We start from the raw sequence: 21,104 nt of genomic DNA, 5'->3' as shown, positions 1-21,104 counted from the left end.
TGGTCCTGGATCACTCATGCAGTATCGGTTGCATTGTGATGTAAACAGCAGGCTTCGCTTAATAGGTGTTGTACTATGTACAACGGTGTGCGTCAGCTTGTCGATGACAAAATCAGTGCGAATACCAAAAAATACGACATTCTACGGTGGGCTGGTTAGATTAGGGTAGTGTGAATAGGGACATGGAAAACGTGAATAAAAAGAGTAGAAAAGCTCCAATAGAAATTATTTGCAATGAGCGGTAATACGGTGGTGGTTCATTATTTCAGTGAAAGTGCCCACTATTCGAGCCCATAATACGCATATAAACCTTAATGACATTCACTTTTGATTTTGTTTATCATATTACATATTAATAAAAAGGTTTTAGCTCTAAAAAGTAATAAAATAAATATTTTCGAGGTTGTTGCCAAAATCGGGAAGAAAATGTTGCCAAAAACGGGTGTTGCCAAAATCGGGGGTAGACAAAAACGGGTGTTGCCGAAATCGGGATGGGACTGTATTGGTAGACCGTAAAATATTTAAAGAGGCAAAGATCATGTCATGCTTTGATAGGCCTGTCATGCTTTGATAGTGCGAACTGAATCATTATATGGGTTGAGATGTAGTTTCTTTATCGGTAAACTGGTATCCATCGCTGATATTCCGGGAACAAGTTCATTGAGTGGTGAGAGATATAGCTGGTCGGAACAATGCTGTTGTTTTGTTTTCTCGTGATTCAAATCCTCAACCAAACAATCATCGGACGTAGATATCGTTTGACTATCAGCTTCATCATCAGCGATTTCGAGATCGTAGGTAGTAATAGTATCCTCAGTAGAAGAAGCTCATTCCCTTCACGGAAAACCTGGAACAGCCGGGACAGAAAGGAAGCATCCATTTTAACGAGATGTTGTTGTTTATGTGACAATTCGGTTAACTGCATGGATTCAACTTTCTTCCAGACAATAGTGAGTGCCTGTTTAACGTGTGCTGTTGTAGAAGTGCGAATGATTCTCCATGTATGAAATTTGCGTTTCAATATAGACAAAACGAGTTCGTTTCTAGATACTTTGAAAACGAAAAATAGCGTTTTTATGGCATGAAGCCAGCACCGAACACTTTCGTACATACAAAATGTTTTTCAGCAACACAACAGACTTCAATAACGGAATAAATTTTGGAAGAAACAGTACAAATTTCTCATTTGAATCACCAAATAGTTATCACACACTAATAGCCATCCCTTCAGATGCGACTTCTCCCTTCTTTATTGCTTCTTTCTTATTTCTTGCTTTTTTCTTCCTTCTTCCTTCCAGATTTCACTTTCCTTTTTTTCTAACTTCTTTCTAACTATTTCTATTCCTTTTTTCCTTCTTCTTTCTGCCTTTTTTTCACCTTCTTCCTTCCTTAATTCTCTACCGTCTTTCTTACGTCTTTTTTCCTTCTTTTTCCTTCTTTTTTCTTCTTTTTCATACTTTCTTCTTTCTATCTTCTTTTTTCTATTTTTCTTCTTTTTTTCTTTTCTGGTTTTTTCCCCTTTTTCTGTTTTCTTTCTTCCTTTTTTCCTTTTTTTTCCTTCTTTCTTCGTTTTTTTTTCCTTCTTTCTACCTTCTTTCTCTCTTACTTGTTTCCTGTTTTTCTTCCTTCTTTCTTTCTTCCGCCTTTCATCCTCTTCTTCCATCTTTCCTCCTTCTTTTCTTTTTCCTCCCTTCTTTCTTCTTCCTTCATTCTTCCTTCCTTTTTTCCTTCTTTTTTATTTATTTCTTCCTTCTCTGTTCTTTATCTTCTCTATCTATCTTTCTTCCTTCCCTGTTACTTGCTTTTACTTTCTATCTTTGTTTTTGTTTCCTTGTGTATTCTTCTTTCTTTCTTGCTTCCATCTTTATTACTTCTTTCGTCCGTCTTTCCTCCTTCTTTCTTTTTTCTTACCTTCTTTCATCTTCTCTCTTTTTTTCCTTCTTTTCCCCTTATTTCTTACTTCTTTGTTCTTTATTTCCTCTATTTTTTTTCCTTCCTTCTCTGTTGCTTGCTTCTTCTTTCTATCTTTGTTTTGTCTTCTCTTCTTCTTCTTCTTTCTTGATGTATTCTTCATTGTGTCTTTTCTCCTTCTTCTTCATTCATTCTTCTGCTTTTCTTTCATTTCTTTCGTTTTTCCTTCATCATTTCTTCCTTATTTCTTCTTTCTTTCCACCTTCTTTCTTCCTTATTTGTTTTCTTTCTTTTGTTTTTCTTCCATCCTTTTTCCTTCATTCTTCCTACTTTCTTCCTTCTTTTTTCCTTCCTGTTTTCGCTTTTCTTCATTCTTTCCACTCTCTTTCCTCTCTCTTTCTTCTTTCTTTCTTCCTTTCTGCGTTCTTTTTCTGCCTTCTTTTTTTCTTTCTTTTTTCTCTTTGCCTTTTATGCTTCTCTCTTCATTTTTTCTTGTTTCTTCTATCTTTCTTCCTTCTTCCTTTCTCTTTTCTTTCTTTCTTCCTTCTTTCTCTTTTCTATCTTTCTTTCTTCTTTTTTCTTTTTTCCTTCTTTTTTATTTCTTTCTTTCTTTATTAATCCTTATTTCTTCCATCTTTCTTCTTTTTTTACCTTCCCTGTTACTTGCTTTGGGCTGCAAAATGGTGGGTTGACATCAAGGAAGGAGCGACCAACAGAGCTCTGGTCCCCACAAGTCCCTATCTCACGCTTCCACGGGTCGTCCGATGACAAAAGACCGCCAGCTAAGGGTTGTGTACTTAGCTGGTAGTGCAGCCTGGAAACTGTTGTCCTTCTGACATCAGCTAGAGTGAGAAAGAACGCCTCGAGCGTTCTGTTCACCAAGAGGTGCGGCTCAAACAGCGTCTGCCTGGTACCCAGCGGCTGATTAACGAAATGCTGTATCGCGTCAGCTATACCTAAGGTGGCAGCCCCATCATCGCGATGTAGATAACACAACCCCAGTAAGGTAGGATACTGAAGCCTTCCAAATATCACGAAAGTGGAGAAAGTAGAAAAGGAGAACGTCATTATTGTCAACCGACCCGTCAAAAAAATAAGGATGATGATTGATAACTCGATACCTGGAATGTCAGGACCCTAAATGAACCTGGACGAGTGAGCCTTCTGGCTTGTGAACTGCAGAAAATTGGAGTGAACGTGGCTGCTATTCAAGAAGTCCGATAGCCTAGATCCGGAGAACGTGAATTCCGAGCCGTGGACCCCACGACCAATACTGCATTCAAGTATAACGTCTATCACAGCGGCAGTGAAAAAGCAGAGCATGGAGTTGGTTTCGTAGTGATGGGCAAGCAGATGAAGCGAGTGATGCGGTGGAAACCCATTAGCGAACGAATCTGTGTGTTGAGGATAGGGGGCAAATTCTTCAATTACAGCCTAATCAACGTTTACGCACAGACAAAGCATGACGTGAAAATTGTTATCGGAGACGCTAACGCTCAGGTCGGTAGAGAGGACTTTTTCCGTTCCATAATCGGTAGGGAGAGCCTTCACTCCGCTACCAATGACAACGGCCTACGGCTAGTAAATTTTGCTGCTGCCAGAGGGATGGCCATCAGTAGCACCTACTTTGCACGAAAGAACATCCGAAAGCACACCTGGAGACACCCAAATGGTGAAACTTGCAACCAGATAGACCATGTTCTGGTGGATGGGCGCCATTTCTCGGATGTTATCGATGTGCGGACATTCAGAGGTCCGAACATTGACTCTGATCACTATCTGGTTGTCAGTAAAATTCGATTACGGTTGTCAACTGTATCGAACGAAAGATGCGTTACAATATCCAGCGATTGTCGGCGGAAAGAGTATCGGCTGAGTACCGCCTGAAGCTCGACGAACGGATTAGTGCAATCAACGTTAGCGACAACATCAACGACCTATGGGAGTCGATCCATGGAGCGATGAGCACAACATCACGAGAAAAGGTAGGCACTGCACAGAGGCGACCCAGGAAGGGTTGGTTCGATGTGGAGTGTCAGAGAGTGACAGACGAAAAGAACGTTGCCAGAAGCCGGATGTTGGTACCCGATCGAATAGAGATCGGTACAAGGAAGCAAGAGCAGGCGAAAAACGAACCCACCGCAGGAAGAAGAAAGAATATGAAGAACAAGTGATTAGAGAGGCGCAGGAAAATATGGAGCAGAATAATATGCGGAGGTTTTATGAGTCTGTCAATGGCGTGCGGAGAAAGACAGCGCCATCTCCCGTCATGTGCAACGACCTACAAGGGAATTTGCTGACAGATAAAACTGAAGTGGCTGCCAGGTGGAAGCAACACTTCGAGACTTTGTTGAATGGAGGAAGTGACGGTGCATCGGTGAACAGAATAAATATTAGCGACGATGGACAAGCTGTGGAGTCACCTACACTAGATGAGGTTAAAAAGCTGTCAAAGAGCTGAAAAACAATAAGGCTGCGGGGAAGGATCAGCTCCCGGCTGAACTTCTCAAACATGGCAGTGAGCAGCTTTATGAAGTTCTGCACCATATTATGTCGAAAATATGGGAAGACGAGGAAATGCCTGCTAGCTGGTTGGACGGCCTCATTTGCCCTCTCTTTAAGAAAGGGCACAGACTGGAGTGCGCCAATTACCGAGGAATAACACTCCTTAATTCGGCGTACAAAATTATGTCCCGTATTCTGTTCAACAGATTGAGACCGCTTGAAGAGTCCTTCGTCGGCTAATACCAAGCGGGTTTTCGTGAGAGCCGATCAACGACGGATCAAATGTTTACCCTGAGACAAATCCTTGATAAATTCCGGGAGTACAACTTGCAGACACATCATCTGTTTATTGATTTCAAGGCGGCGTACGATTCAGTGAAACGGAATGAATTATGGCAAATTATGCTTGAACATGGTTTTCCGGCGAAACTGATACGGCTGATTCGTATAACGTTGGACGGATCGAAATCAAGCGTAAGGGTTGCGGATGAAATATCGACGTCATTTGTTACCTTAGATGGATTAAAACGGGGTGATGCACTCTCGAACCTACTGTTCAATATAGCGCTCGAGGGAGCGATTAGGAAGCTGGTGTGCAAAGAAGCGGTACCATTATCACATAATCGCATATGCTCCTGGGATTTGCGGACGATATCGATATTATCGGAATTGATCGCCGTGCCGTGGAAGAGGCTTTTGCGCCTTTTAAGAGGGAGACAGCGAGGATTGGACTCACGATCAATACCAGCAAAACGAAGTACATGGTCGCTGGCAATCAACGTGGGTTCATTAGTGGTGGTGGTAGCGAAATAGTGCTGGATGGTGAAAAATTTGAAGTGGTAGAAGAATTTGTGTATCTTGGAACATTAGTGACGTGCGATAATGATGTTACCCGCGAGGTGAAAAGGCGTATTGCAGCTGCAAATAGGGCTTATTACGGACTTCGTAACCAGCTTAAGTCCCGTAGTCTGCAAACGAAAACAAAACTCGCGCTGTATACTACTCTGATTCTTCCGGTGGCTTTATACGGTCATGAGACATGGACGTTAAAGGAGGCTGATCGGAGAGCTTGAGCGTAAGGTGCTGCGGAGAATACTCGGCGGTAAACAGGAGAACGGTATCTGGCGGCGTCGCATGAATCACGAATTGTACCAGGTGTACAAAGGGCTGGATATTATTAAGCTTATACAACACGGCAGACTACGGTGGGCTGGTCACGTTGTTCGTATGCCGGAAGAACGTCAAGCGAAGATAATATTTAGTAGAGAACCCGGAAGAGGCCGCAGACTTCGTGGAAGGCCGCGTACACGATGGCTTTTTGCAGTTGAAGAGGACCTGAGGGCGCTCAATGTTCAGGGCGACTGGAAGCGATTGGCCCAGGATCGAGTCCAGTGGAGAAGGATACTCCATTCGGCGTAGGTTCATCGAAGAGCTGTAGCCCATCAAGTATTAAGTAAGTTACTTGCTTCTTCTTGATTTCTTCTTTTCCCTTCCTTGTGTCTTCTCTTGTTTTACTTCTTTCTTCTTTTTTTCCTTTAATTTTTCTTTCTTCCATCTTCCTTCTTCTTTCTTTCTTTTTGGTTTATATTTGTACGTCTGTTCTTTTTTCATCCTTTCTTTTTTCTTACTGTATATTTCTCCTTCCTCCTTCTTTCTACCTTTTCACTTGTCATATTTATCGCATTTATTATTTCTCCTTCGTTTCTTCCTCACATGTCACTTTTTATTTCTCATTTCTTCCTTTATACTTCCCACTTCTCATTTCTTACTTCCCACTTTCCACATTTCACTTATCTATGCTCATTACTCCCTTCTCACTTCTTACTTTTCACTACTCATTTCTTGTGTTTTTGTCTTTTCGACCTTTTGTCCTTTGACCTTTTGACCTTCGCCGTTATGACACATAGACACATACCTTTTGACCCTTTGTCCATTCGACCTTTTGACCCTTCGACCTTTTGTCCTTTCGACCTTTTGTCCTTCGACCTTTTGACCTTCAACCTTTTGACACAGATTCGTAGCCAGAATGTCGGACAGTAACCCGGTGAAAATGGTTCTCGACAACGATCCGACGGGCACAAAAAGGCGAGGTGCGCAGCGGGCAAGGTGGATTAATCAGGTGGAATATGACTTGCGGATCCTCCGTAGACTGCGTGGTTGGCGACGTGTAGCCATGGACCGAGCCGAATGGAGAAGACTCTTATATACCGCACAGGCCACTTCGGCCTTAGTCTGAATAAACAATATAATAATATATAACCTATTCAAGTTGCTGTGGAACTACTCTGCAGTGAGTTCTGCACGATCTTTTTGCTTTTTTGAAAAATTCTGCCATAAAAAGCAATTGATTAGAAACGATTTTCTTCAATACATCCGTAGCTACCTTGACGAAACAAGCGGAAGAAAGATTTTTAAGCGTCGATCAGCAAGCATATTCCAGATGCGATCCTGGAAACTGAAACGACGACCATTCCTGACGATCGGTACTAAGAAGATGTCTCTGAAGGGATTAAGGCTAAGTACTTGACACTGATTTTCGACGGCTTTGCAACCATTCGTCCAATTTCGGTTGAACGAGAGAGGGGATTCTCAGTTGTTGGCAACATTGCCAACAACATCTAATCAACAACAACATCATTTAAAACATTGCCAACAACATCATTTAATACTTGAATTGTTAACAAAAACCGGTATTTACCGGTATTGACTCCACCAAATACCGAATACCGGTATTTGTCAAAAATGGCCAATACCGACCACCCTAGTTATGCACTGTTCTCACCTATCATATTTCGAACTCTGATAGTTTATCTGCAGTGAGCGATCTGATAAATAAATTTGGATCAGATTATTAACAGAGGAAAATTAAAATTCATCAATTTTACAATCAAACTTTAGCATAGCATAGCATAGCATAACTGACCGCACACTTTACTGGGTTGGCTGTCGATAGAGACGTTAGATCCGCCAGGAAATCAACCCTCTTTTTGTTCAACACTTGTCCTGGTCCTTACGATCGGTGGGAATATTGGTAGGAAGTGTTGATTAGATACTTACTTAAGAAGACGCGGATAACTCGCGCGACCTTCATGGATATCGAGAGTTGAAATTTGGATGGGTTTTTAAAGAGTGCTTTCCATGGCGAAAAAGCATATTTTTCAATGTTCAGCATACTTCTGAAATAGGATTAATAGTTATTTTTTAATTTAAAGTCGACATTGTTATATGATCTTGCGCCAGATCTTACATAAGCATCAAACTTGGCTGAATGAGATTGATTGTGTGGTCACGTAATAATGAAAATATGATATCACAATTTTGAATATGTAAAAAATATTAAAATACGAAAACACAAAAACATGATGATATGAAAATATAAACACTTTAAGATATGAAAATATGATACTTTAAAAATATGATGCAAATACACCCCTGCATTAGGAGAGAAATGCGGAAACTTGACATCCGCAAGACCCTTCTCGAAAAAAATTCGCTGTCGTTCATAACAGTGCAATTATCATCATATTTCTGAAAATTCAAAGAACTAATAACTAAAATTCTTAGTCATGAAAATATTCTTCATATCATCACCACATTGAATATATTTTTACAATGAAGAGCATGATCGACCGTACATCAAGGATGGCATCCTTTCCAAAATCGTACAATATGGGCCCCAGTATGCTGCTTTGGAGAACGTCAGCTCATACTGGTAATCTATCAGATTTCACATTCTGATAGTTTACCTGCAGTGAGCGATCTGATAAATAATTTTCGATCAGTTTAACAATGTACAGAGTAAAAATTAAAATTCTTCAATTTTACAATCAAACATTCATGCCAAACACTGTCAAATGCTTTATCTATATCAAGAAGAGCAACTCCAGTCGAATGAATGCCTATGGCGAAAACCAAATTGCTCATCACCAAAAATAGAATTGTCATTGATATGAACCATTCTATTTAAAATAATCTTTCAAAACAGTTTGCTTATTGAAGAAAGCAAACTGATTGGGCGATAACTAGAAGCCTCAGCTGGATTTTGGTTCGGCTTCAAAATTGGAACAACTTTGGCGTTTTTCCATTTATCTGGGAAGTATGCAAATTGAAAATATTTGTTAAATAAATTAACCAAAAAAGATAAAGAGCTCCCAGGAACTTATTTGATAAGTACACCCAGGTTTTTTTTTACACGGTTTGGTTTTAGTCGTTTAAGACCTTCAGCGTCAATGAAACAATGAGTTAACCCCACGAAAAAATTCACAAAAAATCAAAGAAAATTCAGGTGGTATTTAAACAGCTGTGAAAGTTCGGGTTAACCGAGAAATTAATGAATTCCAACCGCGTATAAAAAAAACCTCTGGGTGTATGTAGAAAATACCATCATCACCCGGGGCCTTCATATTTTTTTAAATTTTCTAGTAATAGATCCACTTCATACAAATTAGTTCCCAACGAAGGGTCAAAAACATTCTCTGGATTGATTGTAACCTGATCCTCAATTGGACTATTGAGACGTAGACTAAAATTATGGGCACTCTCGAACTGCTGAGCAAGCTTTCGGACCTTTCCGCCATTTGCTGTAATTTTTCATTTCTCTCTTCAAACATTTTATTTTCCTCTTTAAAGGGCTAAAGCGCGGAAAAGTGGATGCGGTGAGGGAAACTAGAAGTGGCGCATCACAAAACCGATCTTTTTTTCACTTTAAATCAACGGAATCAGTTATTTCAACAATTTCTCATTTAAAAATCAATGGCAAATATAAAAGTTCGTTACGTAATTCTAGTATGTGTCATTCTCCGTTTGATGTACTTTCTTATCACTTTCAACATCGTTTAATTTCCTAATTTTCATACATAGTAGAAAGAAAGAGTGAAGAGAGAATTTTTGAAAGTCAATTACCAAGTCATAAGCCACGTGGGAACAAAGTTAGGTAGCTAGCTAGATGCTAGATTAAATTTCTCGTGCCCCTCAACTTCCCTCCTATGTCGTTGGATGCTGGCGACGACGTCAACTCGTCGTTATAAAGGTTTTGAGTAACGGGTTGGCAATTAAATTATCGACCGTTTTCAATCCCATTTGCCGGCTGACGTGAGACGATAAAGTTTTGGAACCTACTGAGCTGAAGGAGTCAAATGTCGGCAACTGGCATTCGCAGCAGGAGATGGCATGCGGTAATATGATAATCGACGATGATAATCGATGTACGATGTAACTGATGCTTAGCCTTGCTGTTTCACAGATTTAAATTTTTGAAAAATAAGGAGTTTCTTTCGTCAAATGAAAATACATTTACTGTTTTAAAACGTATAGTCAGTAAAGACCAGTCTTAAAGCTAATGAGTTAATTTTTTATATCACTTTCAACATTACATCTATTATCTTCACCACGAACAGTGCAGTCATCCTCCAGTCAGTGTGGGTATTTGTTCGACGACAAATGGTTAAGTACTTTAACAACTTCACTGCAGCGGTTTCTTCAGTGTCCTGGGAATGGTAAGCGAAACCAGCGAGACGACTGCAACGAGACATAGATTCAGACGATGTTATTAGTCAGACTGGGAAAAGTGAGAGGGCTTTGTGCTGATGGTAGAGGGGGAGAACCAATTAAAACTGTAGCGGAACATGGGAACACTTGATTCTCAGGGTCATTCGATTGCCCATGATTCATGGAAATTTTTGCTAGTTATATTAAAAAAAATGTGTATCAAATAACGTTTGGACATAACATGGAAGGTATGGATTGAAACAAAGTTCTTGTTTTTTAGAAATTTCCGTAGTAAATATATCCGTGTTTTCAAATTGCGAACTCTGTATGTTTTCATGACATCAAAGGTGTTCAACTATTAGCTTCCATATTTGAAATATGGGGAACATATGTGCCAACTTTCCCCTAACATTATGGATGACTATTTGCAGAATGTTTTATTTTCATCAACACGGTAGGTACCTACTTAACGTCGGTTGACCGACAGACCGCATTCAGTAACTCTGTAACAAACTTTGACTGCAGCTATGCGCCTGAGTTTTACTGCAAAGTGTTTGTGTTTGGCTATTTCGAAAATTCTGCATCGTAATTAGTACAGCCTTGAAAAAGAAGGAAAATAATTTTACCTGGAGGTTAATTAGGTTCGGGAAACATAAACTATTTATCATATACTCGAAATATGGAATGATAACAAAAAGCAAACTTCTGCCGAAACAGCATATTTGAATAACACAGGTCATAAGGAAAAAGGATATTTCCTATTTTTTGCTTATATCTGTCAAGCATGTTACCATAAGGATTTTTCAGTAAACAACATTTCGAGGTATTGAAAATTAAAGTCACTTTTCCAATCAATTAGTAAGATTGCCGTCCAAACAGTTGACAAGGCTTCACCGGCTTCTCTTATTACAATGATTGACTCTTCGGCTATAACCATCATAAGATGCGTCACAACATGGATAGCAACATCCTCCATCATTGGTAGCCAAGTCAAGTCGGTTATGTATCTGCAGCGGAACTGCATAGTTATGCCATTCCGTTGATATTGTTCCCCGAATTTCGAACAATTGTTCCTTCCATCGCAAATAAGTTAACCAAATCGTGCGCAAAACGGTAATGCAAGATGGGGTCCAGTCTCACTACTCCGAACGCTACTATGCTGAATGAAGTGGAAAACCGATACTCCTTTCGCCGAATTAGGTAATTGATTGAAATACAATGTACGAATTATTAAAAAAAGACAGAATCACCGTCTTCGACCAGAGGTCGCACAGACTGAACACTTAACATCTAGCATGAGACAACGGACAAGGACATTTACACAACACCCAGTGGACCAGTGGAGAACTTTTTGCTTTACGAAAAGTTTTCTCCTTTCTGGGGCGGGAATCGAACCCACACTCCACAGCACATGCGTTTAGACGATTGACGTAGCTAACCGCACGGCCACGAAGCCCACCAATTTAGGAATATAGTGAGAAAAAACATGAATATATGTTTTATGGAATCTTCAAATTATTTATAAATTGGTTACATGATAAATTTGGAAAACAATCGGAAACTTTCCCCACACAAAATAATAAAGTTTGGTTCTCCAAAAGGTGAGTCTTGAAAGCCACCGTAAAATTGTTTTTTTGATGAGTGTTATTCTGTCGGGAACTGCATACCAGCCTTATTGGCATTGAAATTCAAGCAAAAATGTGGCTACTTGTGGCCACATTGCATTGCCAGCTTCAGGCAAATCTTGACCCAATGAATATTTACCCACCTATGATGGTCGTACTAGGCTGACCAGATCATTTCGGTGAAAAAACGGGACAAATGCGCATGCAAAACGGTCATGTCAAAAAACCTTCTGATAAAATTCAAGAGCTATGGAAATTTCAAAATGTATGGGCCTATTTGCCATTTTCCGTGTAAGAAATTAGAAATATTTTAGAGTGAAACATTTACCATCATAACCTCTATTGTATTAACTTGTGGAAAAATACTAAACTACAAATATTTCACTCTTCAAAAGGACGAGGACAAAAACATGAAGGAACAGAAATTTACGCATCTTTCAATGATAAAAAAAGGGAAATTTTTAAATTATATTTTATTCTAGTCTTAGACATGCATCAAGGATTTTATTACTGACCAATGTCCAAAACTTCTTCTATTGTGAACAATTGAAAATAACAAACAATAGTCAAAGTACCCTGCCTAAGGCCGGCTTTGAGCTTTTAGATAGCTAATAAAAAATAGTTTTAGGAAAAGACAAATGTGAGAAGAGCAGTAGGGTGAGATTATTGATTTCCTGTGCCAAATCCTTTTGCCATGAATATAAGTGGAAAAAAATCTGCGGCTAAGAATAACAAGAATCTTTACAAGGAAAGAACATTAATAAAATGTAATTTTAATTATTTCATAAATATGGTTGGCGCATGAGAACAAATGTTAAATCTAATCAATTCACAGTCCTTTTTGATCGAAACTGATTTGAATGACGCTAAAAGTAGCCTCACACCTCGGGAATCTTGTCCATTGATTTTGTTCCCATGTGCTCCCAAAAAAGGGGGACTCATGCAATTTCGTCGCGAAAAGTAAAACAAAATCCTGACCAATTTACAGTTCGAACTCTCGGAGATTTCCACCGGATTGTATTTTAAATCGGGCCGAATTTCTAATTTTTCATAACGGAGTCCCATAAATCCCGTCCACACATTCTTATCTTCTTCTCATTGGCATTATATCCCCTCACTGGGACAGAGCCGCCTCGCAGCTTAGTGTTCATTAAGCACTTCCACAGTTATTAAGTGCGAGGTTTCTAAGCCAGGTTACCATTTTTGCATTCGTATATCATGAGGCTAGCACGATGATACTTTTATGCCCAGGGAAAGTCGAGACAATTTCCAATCCGAAAATTCCCTAGACCGGCACCGGGAATCGAACCCAGCCACCCTCAGCATGGTCTTGCTTTGTAGCCGTGCGGTAAGACGCGCCAGGAGGGCCCCACAATATGGTAGCGAAATTTGCAGATAAGCTTCTGATGTGTACCCTAGTCAAAAAGTACGTGAGGATCTTAAATATAGCCTTTAATCCGACCAAATTATCGGTTTGAAATTACTTTTTCATGTAGAGATGGGCAAAACAGCTCATTGCAGTGAGCGGATCTGATCCGTTCAGCTCATTGAAAAGAGTCAGCTCCTTGGATCAGCTCTTCAGTTCTTTAATGCTATATATATTAAAACATAATTGTTCGGGAGCAGCATTATCGACCCGCCCTAGCTACGACTCTGATGGTGGATTGTAAAAAGCAGATCTCATTATCACTCATTATCGCCCAAACCAATATGCATAAGAGAGAAGATGAATAATTTGGAGTTTTTGTTCTAGCCAATTAGTATAACACAGATCGTGTAACACGTGGTCAGGAAAGGTCCATGTTTTTAATATTTGTATAGTTTTTAACTAACTTGACTGTAAATATGTGTGGAATAAATGTATGAACTATGTAGTGTTAATGTTAAATCAGTGTTTCCAATTTCAACGTGTCGAAGGAGCCCCCAATTATCTTGGGATTGGGAATGGCGATCAGACCAGCAGTGTCTTCCCTCCCATACCTTCCGTGGCAGACCACATAATCAAAGTTAATTGATGTTGGGGCTTGGACGAAGGAAGCTCGCCGACATTTGGTCCACCGAACCGGATCGCCCGGAAGGAAGGAAAGGAACATCGAAAGCATGGTAATGAAGGCAACAAGGAAATCCTCACTCTTATTTCGTGAAGCTACAATATTCGCTCACCTGGACTACTGCTGTTTACCAGAAGGATTGATTGACAATATTTCAAAATGGAGACGATCCGAGCAGCCGCACAAAGGTCAATAAGTAGGAGCAAAACTATAAACTTTCAAGGACGTCAGCAAATGAGGATTATCCAACGATTGAAGGTATTGTAACTCGAAAAGACTATATCAACCTACAGTATTCCAGGTAAATTTAAATGGTATATGTCCTGCGAAGCAAGGACCGATGCACCCGATGGATACTCCTCATTCTAAATCACTCTGCACTTTTCGGTTTATCTGCTAAATCACCAATACAACACGGGCGAAAGATCAACACAAATGATGTGACGTCATCAGGAATTTCTTGTTCATCACTTCGTCTGGATCAGATTTGGTAGTTTCGATCTACACACCGTTGTAATTTGGAAGATGTTCTCAACATTCAAAACTACCCCGTTTGCACTACAACACACACGATCGAGGAAACGAAGGCAATGATATCTATCCATCAAGTGAACGATAAAATTTGATCTGCATCTCACATCATCGTCGGAACACTTTTCGTAATGGACGCATGTATCAGCTGTTCATAGCTTCGCGCATTTGAGGACGGACTGCGCGATTACCACCCGAGCATCGTATTTGGTATATTCTCGGAAATCGAATGTATTACTTCACATGCGATCGATGTTGTACAGATATGTGCGATATCTACGAATTCACGCGTTGTACTGTAGAAAACCTAACTCCACACATAGGACGTTTTGATGTGGACAAGTAGATGTGGAACGCAATGCTGAATATTTCACACACGATGCTATATTATTAGACTTCACTTCGGCTCATCAGCTGGGAGGCTCACTGTGAGAAGCAGGTAATACAATTACGATGATAGTTACCACTACTAAGTGGATTCAGATGAACTCATAGGGAGTTTGTGGATGCTGTTATCATTGGGGTAACAGCAAACCAACTTAATGGTAGCGTTTCATGTGAAAATTCTTGGGAGCAGAAACCAATTTCTGTTATACTGCAGGACAACGAGAAAACGGTTCTCATGTTGTCGATTTTCCATGAGTTTTGCTGGGGATAAACAAAGTCAACAGGGTTGATTTGGCGTTTTACTCAGCTTTTAATTCCAAGGTGGAACGAGACGTTGGTTGGAACATCATTCGTCTTTACAACAGAGACGTTTCACACGACCACTGTGTTTACAATGATCAAGGGATCAACACAATCGGTTGGCGTTTCTCAATTAATTACGATCAGTCAGCATGGACGTTGGCTGCACGGTTCAGGAGATGATTCACATATGGATTCACCGGATTCAAAACCACAAGCCGCATATATTTCTAGGAAATGTTGAAGCAAGAAAGAAAGGTTAATCGGAGCTTCGACAAAACTGTCCGAATGTTGGTGAGCCCTACCGTTGTTTAAAATGTAGTAGTTTCACATGCTGGAAACAATTTACTTTATGTGTTCAGAAATGCAAGCCATTTCAGGGTGGGTGAGTATGTTCGGGAGCAGCATTATCGACCCGCCCTAGCTACGACTCTGATGGTGGATTGTAAAAAGCAGATCTCATTATCACTCATTATCGCCCAACCTCAATGTGCATAACAGAGGAGATGAATAATTTGGAGTTTTTTTGTTCTAGCCAATTAGTATGACACAGATCGTGGAACATGTGGTCAGGAAAGGCCCATGTATCCTTTAATATTTGTATAGCTTTTAACTAACTTGACTGTAAATATGTGTGGAATAAATGTATGAACTATGTAGTGTTAATGTTAAATCAGTGTTTCCAATTTCAACGTGTCGAAGGAGCCCCCAATTATCTTGGGATTGGGAATGGCGATCAGACCAGCAGTGTCTTCCTTCCCATACCTTCCGTGGCAGACCACATAATCAAAGTTAATCGATGTTGGGGCTTGGACGAAGGAAGCTCGTCGACAATAATTGTTAATATTATTATTTTAATTTTAATTATTGTTCAAAATTTTTAAAAATTCATGTCATTCATTTATTTATTCATCATTCATCTATTTACCTCACATTGAAATTTTTAAAATGTTAAGCTATAGTGAGGTAATAATTTCTATTGAAAAACCGACAATTTTAAATTAATAACATTTATTACGCTTTTTCTGACCGTCTAGTTTTGAAGTCTAGGAGTTCATTTATTTCTATACTAAAACTAACTCAACATTATTTTCTATTCATAATTCTAAGTTTCATTTTGTTGATAACGTTTCTCAAATCGTTAATTTGAATAATTCAGTCCCTAATCTCTGATATGTATATATAAGAACCATATCTCGCGTAACATTTGAAAAGGGCCTACAGCCAAAACGAAAACACTGAGAAAATGCCGTTCGAAAAAAATGCATCACAATTTCTATTCCTATTTCCCAGGTTTATGATATTTTAAGCAGCCAAAACTCCTAAAAGCACATAATCAGCACTATCAATCCATCCATAACCTTAATTGCATCGAAAACATGCAAAAATGTGTCGAAATCGTTAAAATAAAAATTTAAGTCTATTTTAATTTTTTCTCCGGGATAGGCCTTCTTGATAAGTCATTCTGCATTTGCTTGTCATTCATAAACCCTTTGTTTATGGCATTTTTCGAAAGTAAACACGGGATAAGGCTTTTCGGGAGGGGAAATTTTCTCTCTCCGAGGTGGGGCCGATGACGGTTCGGAAAAAATTCTCGTTATCGGCCCGAAGTTGGAGAAGGCTTATCCCAGGGTGGTACATAAGTTTATCCCAGACAGAAAAAACGAGTGGCTTGACCGTTTTTTAGGGTGGACCTACATATATTTTGAAAATAACACGTTGTAGGCCCAATTAAAAATTAGTTTTTTCTAAGTAATTTAATTGAAGATGCGGAACATTTTTATACTATTAGTAGCTATTAGAGGATTCTATCGAAGGGTGTTAAAATTGAATTTGTTTACTTTTCATTGTAGGCCCTAATCAATTGTTAAGCGAGATATCACGTGTCATAAGTTTTCTCTTCATACTGGGTGCAGCAAATCAATGCCTTGTTTGCGCGCGCTTCTAACCCTTCTAACCATGCGTAGTTGACATTTTCATACAAGCGAGCCCATTCATCTATATTGGTTCCCGAAATGCGAGAGAAATAAAAACAAGAGAGTAAAAAATACACACGCTTAAAATCAATAACACAGAGATGTGTTTGCATCACACAAAACGGACCTAATGTGGAACATCCCCTAGATGAGCGACAGTTACACAGGCACAAAAATGCCTCGTACGGTCGTGATAACGGTCCTTTTCAACACGTAAACGTTTGTACAGATTCCTTGTTTCATGAGGAACCAAATACTGTTGAAAATATTGAAATCCAAGCTTCAATAAAATCACACGAGCTATTTTTGTGGCTGTGTAACTATCGCTCATCTAGGGGATGTTCCGCATTAGGTCCGTTTTGTGTGATGCAAACACATCTCTGTGTTATTGATTTTAAGCGTGCAGAGCACGGTGCTACAAACAAACCGAGTGCACATGTAGCAGTATGCTGGCGGGAAAACCCGTCGCAAGTAAAAGATCCGCTCCGTGCAAGACACAGCTCCCAGTTCGGTTCGTTTGAACCACACGGTTCGCTCGCTAGAATCGGTCGCGACTGATCCGGATCGAGATCCGTGTCGCACGGATCTGAGCTGGTGGCGCAGCTCTCGCTTCCATGTCACAGCAATTTCGAGCTGGACGACGACATGAGCGGAACTGAGAGTTGTTCGGATCTTCGGATCTTTTGCTTGGTACGGGTCGTTCGCTACCGCACTACTAGGTATCTTTTGTGTGTCCGTTCGTAGCGCCGAGTATGTGGGTATGGGTTAAGAAATAGACGGCAAGCTAGATTATTTTTGGTTGTGTGTTTCTTATTCCTTTCTGCAGCAGAAATGATTTCTGTTGCTGCCTGGTTGCTTGACTAGATGGTGCTGTAGCTTGGCTTGATGGTGCTTGAGATGCAAATAATAAACGATCAGCACGTGCGCGGTACTGGACTGGAATGCTCATACAAGGTCGCTTGGGATGTGTACCGCGAGCGTGGTATTTTCGTTTGTGTTGTACAAAATACAACAGGGCGCGTACTCGAGTGCGTACGCTCGAGGGAGTTTCTCTAGGCGCGTGTTTGACAATGATTTTCATCAATTTAAAGTGAGCTGCTGAGCTGGGCTTCTTTAAAAAAAGATCCATGGCTCATCAGCTCAATGTAAGGAAGCGAATCTTTCGAACAGCACCTGAGCGGAGCGCCCATCTCTATTTTCATGCCGTAGTTTTTTTTACAGTGGATGATTTCGATTTATTCAGAAAGACTCTGAATGATTTTCAATGTTTCGAAAAGACTTAAATGATTGAAAAATATTTGTCAAAGCAGATTTGAGAAAAAATGAGTTACCTACTAAGAATAATATAAAATGAGCTTAATCTGAAAATTAGAATGTCTGTCCTTGCGCTTCATTTTATTCACAGGAAATACTTAACTACCAAGTTCTTAATTCCGTTCAATCAACTGATGAAATTGGCCAAATTTTAATCCCTCCGGAATAAGGAAAAAAAAACATTGAAATGAAACTGTACGAAAAAATCTCCCGGAGAAGCACCTGTTGCCTTGTTAAACGGTTAAAAACCTTTTAAAAAAGTCGATCAAAGGAAAATACAGAACTGCATAGATAGAATTCTTTTAAAAACAACACTAATAACATTACATCTCACACTTTATTGATGGGTTTCGTCCACTTTCTTTGTTGAAAGATGAGCCAGCCGAGGGCTGTAATAGACTCTAATAGACACATTCTATGTATTTGATTTTGAATAATATTTTGGAGCTCTTCGGAAAAATCAATGAAAAAACGAGACAAATTGATGATTTTTAAGATTACGACGGGACAGCACAATAAGGTCTAGAAAACGGGACTGTCTCGTTAAATACGGTACGTATGGTCAGCCTAGGTCGTACACTCCGTGTTGTTCGGAGCAGAACCGAATGTAACGTAATATTCTAGGTCGCTTGTTCTTGGCCCGTCAATTGCCAATCTATCTGCACACCAATCGATCGCGCATCTTTCTTGATTGACCACAGCCAGCGACTGTCTACCCTGGAGATGGCGTCCTCTTCCAGGATCTCTGCTTAACATCGCTTTTGCTGGTATCTCTTCCGGCATACACTCTACATGTTGATGTCTGCATGTTTGTACACTTGGAACAACTCGTGTCTCATGTGTCTGGGCATTCATCAATTAATAGAACACAGTATTTTCCGAGAACTCGATAGTCTGGATTTGCTTCATGACAGTAAAGGGCTATTGAACGAATCAACTATGTGTACAGAGCTAGTTTTGTTCGTGTATGTTAGCTGCGAGACTTTAGCTGGCTAGGCAAACCGTAGAACGCCCTGTTTGTCCATCATCCTGAATTCCAATTCTGTGTATGCCCTCCCTGTCCGTCGTCCATTCAACAATAACTCAAAGTGCTCCCTCCACCTAGCAGCCATTCCTGCTTGAGCATAACTAGCGTCGGGGCACTTTCTTGTGCATGCTGTTGATCGTTTTGTAGAACTTCCACGCGTCGTTTCTGGCAAAGCCTCCCGAGAGTACTTCTTCGTTGTACCCCCGTTTCTTATGTCTGTGAAGTTTTTTCTTAGCTGCTCTAAGCTCTTTATATCGTTCTCTATTTTGACGTGCAGTTGCTACGAGCATGCGGCTCCTGGCTTTGTTTTTCTCATCTTTTGCTCTTTGGCACTCCTCATCAAACTAGCTTTTCCGTTGGTTCCCTTGTCTGGTATCAGCCAAAGCAGCACAGTCATAGTCGAGTTGCTATAACCTATATACGGCTAAACTAAGTCACATTTAGGTTTCTGCAATCGAATCTGACTAAATTGTGCTACTGTGGAAGCACCTCTGTGGCTGTTAAATTCACCGCCTCGTGGACTTTGATTCCTTTGATTCGTTCGTCGAGCTTATGAGCGGATTGCTCCAAAACCGTCGTCGCTTTATGTTCACTCTTAGAACCTGTGATGCTGGACGGCCTTACGTGAATCTTCCGTACCACCAGATAGTGGTCAGGGTCGATATTTGGACCTTGGAAGGGCTCACATCTATGACATCAGAGAAATGCCGACCGAAAACCAAAACATGATCAATTTGAAAGCACTTATCGCCATTTGGCTGTCTCCAGATGTGCTTTAAAATATTCTTGCGAGCGAAACAGATGCCACAGATAGCCATTCCTCTGGCTGCAACAAAATTGTTTAGCTTTTGATTATGATGATTTTCGCGTCATGTTTTGAGCATTCTCCGTGGGTCTTGTCTAGGCAGCAGACGCTCATAGAACTCGTCCTTCACATCATCGGTTTTGTCGTTGGTTGGTGCGTACGCATTGATTCAGCTTTAGTTGAAGAATTTGCCTTTTATTCTAAACGTCCAGATGCGATCATATATCTGCCTCCATCTAATGATTTCTCGCTGCTACCGAATTTATGTACTTCTGTTCCTCGCCATCGGACCTCCTGAAGGGCTGCAATACTTGCAGGTTCCAACAGGGTCCTAACGTTCCAAGTGGGAGCGGGTCATTTGGCATAACGGACATTTGGCATAATTGTGAACAGCGTCAAAAGTTAGGGTTAAATGGCATATTTTTTCTGTATTCACTATGTAAACTAGTTGCTTGATTAGATAGCTTTAAAAGGATTTTTGTTTGTGCTAACGTAAGTACTACACGACATCTGAAGACGCGACGCGAGACAAGACATAACACTTATTGTTCTTACAATCGTCAAAGGAGTTAAAAATTACCTTTCTGTCGACCGGCTTCGGGCGCGATGTCACCCATCTTCAGGACAATGTCCGACTGGTTACTTTTAGGGGAGGCTAATGTATAGCTGCGATGGTTGAACTGTAAAGGCAGGACATAATGGGGAGATCATCTTCATTCATCAATTGTGTTTTGGTGTTGGTGATGAACATTGATTCCCAAGAGTTGAGGTGTGATGGTTTCCTGATAGATTTGATGAGTTTCGCGCTGTTCCAATCAATTTCATGATTGAGTTCGTCTGTGTGTGCAGCCACGCTTGACTCGTTGGGTTTTTTGTGTTCTTTCAGGCGGGTTTTCACTTTTCGGCGTGTTTGACCGATATAAACGGCTGGGCAATCATTACAAGGAATTTGATATATTCCTGAAAGGTCATTTGGGGGTACTTTATCTTACAGGTTACAGAGCAAGTCTCGTAAAGTGTTATCACTTTTATGGACTACGTGTAACCATTGTCGTAAAAGGTTAAAAAAGCAAGCTTATTCTGCGTGTTTCCTTGGTTGCTGGTATGAGTGTTGTGATGTTCTGTCGTTTATTTTTGCGCTTGTGCTTGCGGAGGATTTTATTTACAAACGACTTGTCATAGCCG

At 40.2% G+C, this 21,104-nt stretch overlaps 1 protein-coding gene across 1 annotated transcript in view; it reads right to left on the bottom strand.

Annotated features, from left to right (window-relative positions):
* Positions 1 to 9,729: 9,729 nt before the first annotated feature.
* The window catches only part of LOC134227938 (synaptic vesicle glycoprotein 2B), a 113,356-nt gene continuing 101,981 nt past the window's right edge, over positions 9,730 to 21,104 (bottom strand). The window contains exon 11 of the mRNA XM_062709652.1: positions 9,730 to 9,933. Within this exon, the coding sequence (XP_062565636.1) occupies positions 9,878 to 9,933 (56 nt within the window). The 3' untranslated portion in view covers positions 9,730 to 9,877. The remainder of the gene's footprint in view (positions 9,934 to 21,104) is intronic.

The sequence above is a fragment of the Armigeres subalbatus genome, chromosome 1, assembly GCF_024139115.2.
Source record: "Armigeres subalbatus isolate Guangzhou_Male chromosome 1, GZ_Asu_2, whole genome shotgun sequence".
In the NCBI taxonomy this organism is placed as follows: Eukaryota; Metazoa; Arthropoda; class Insecta; order Diptera; family Culicidae; genus Armigeres; species Armigeres subalbatus.
This window is presented reverse-complemented; position numbering and strand designations above follow the sequence as displayed.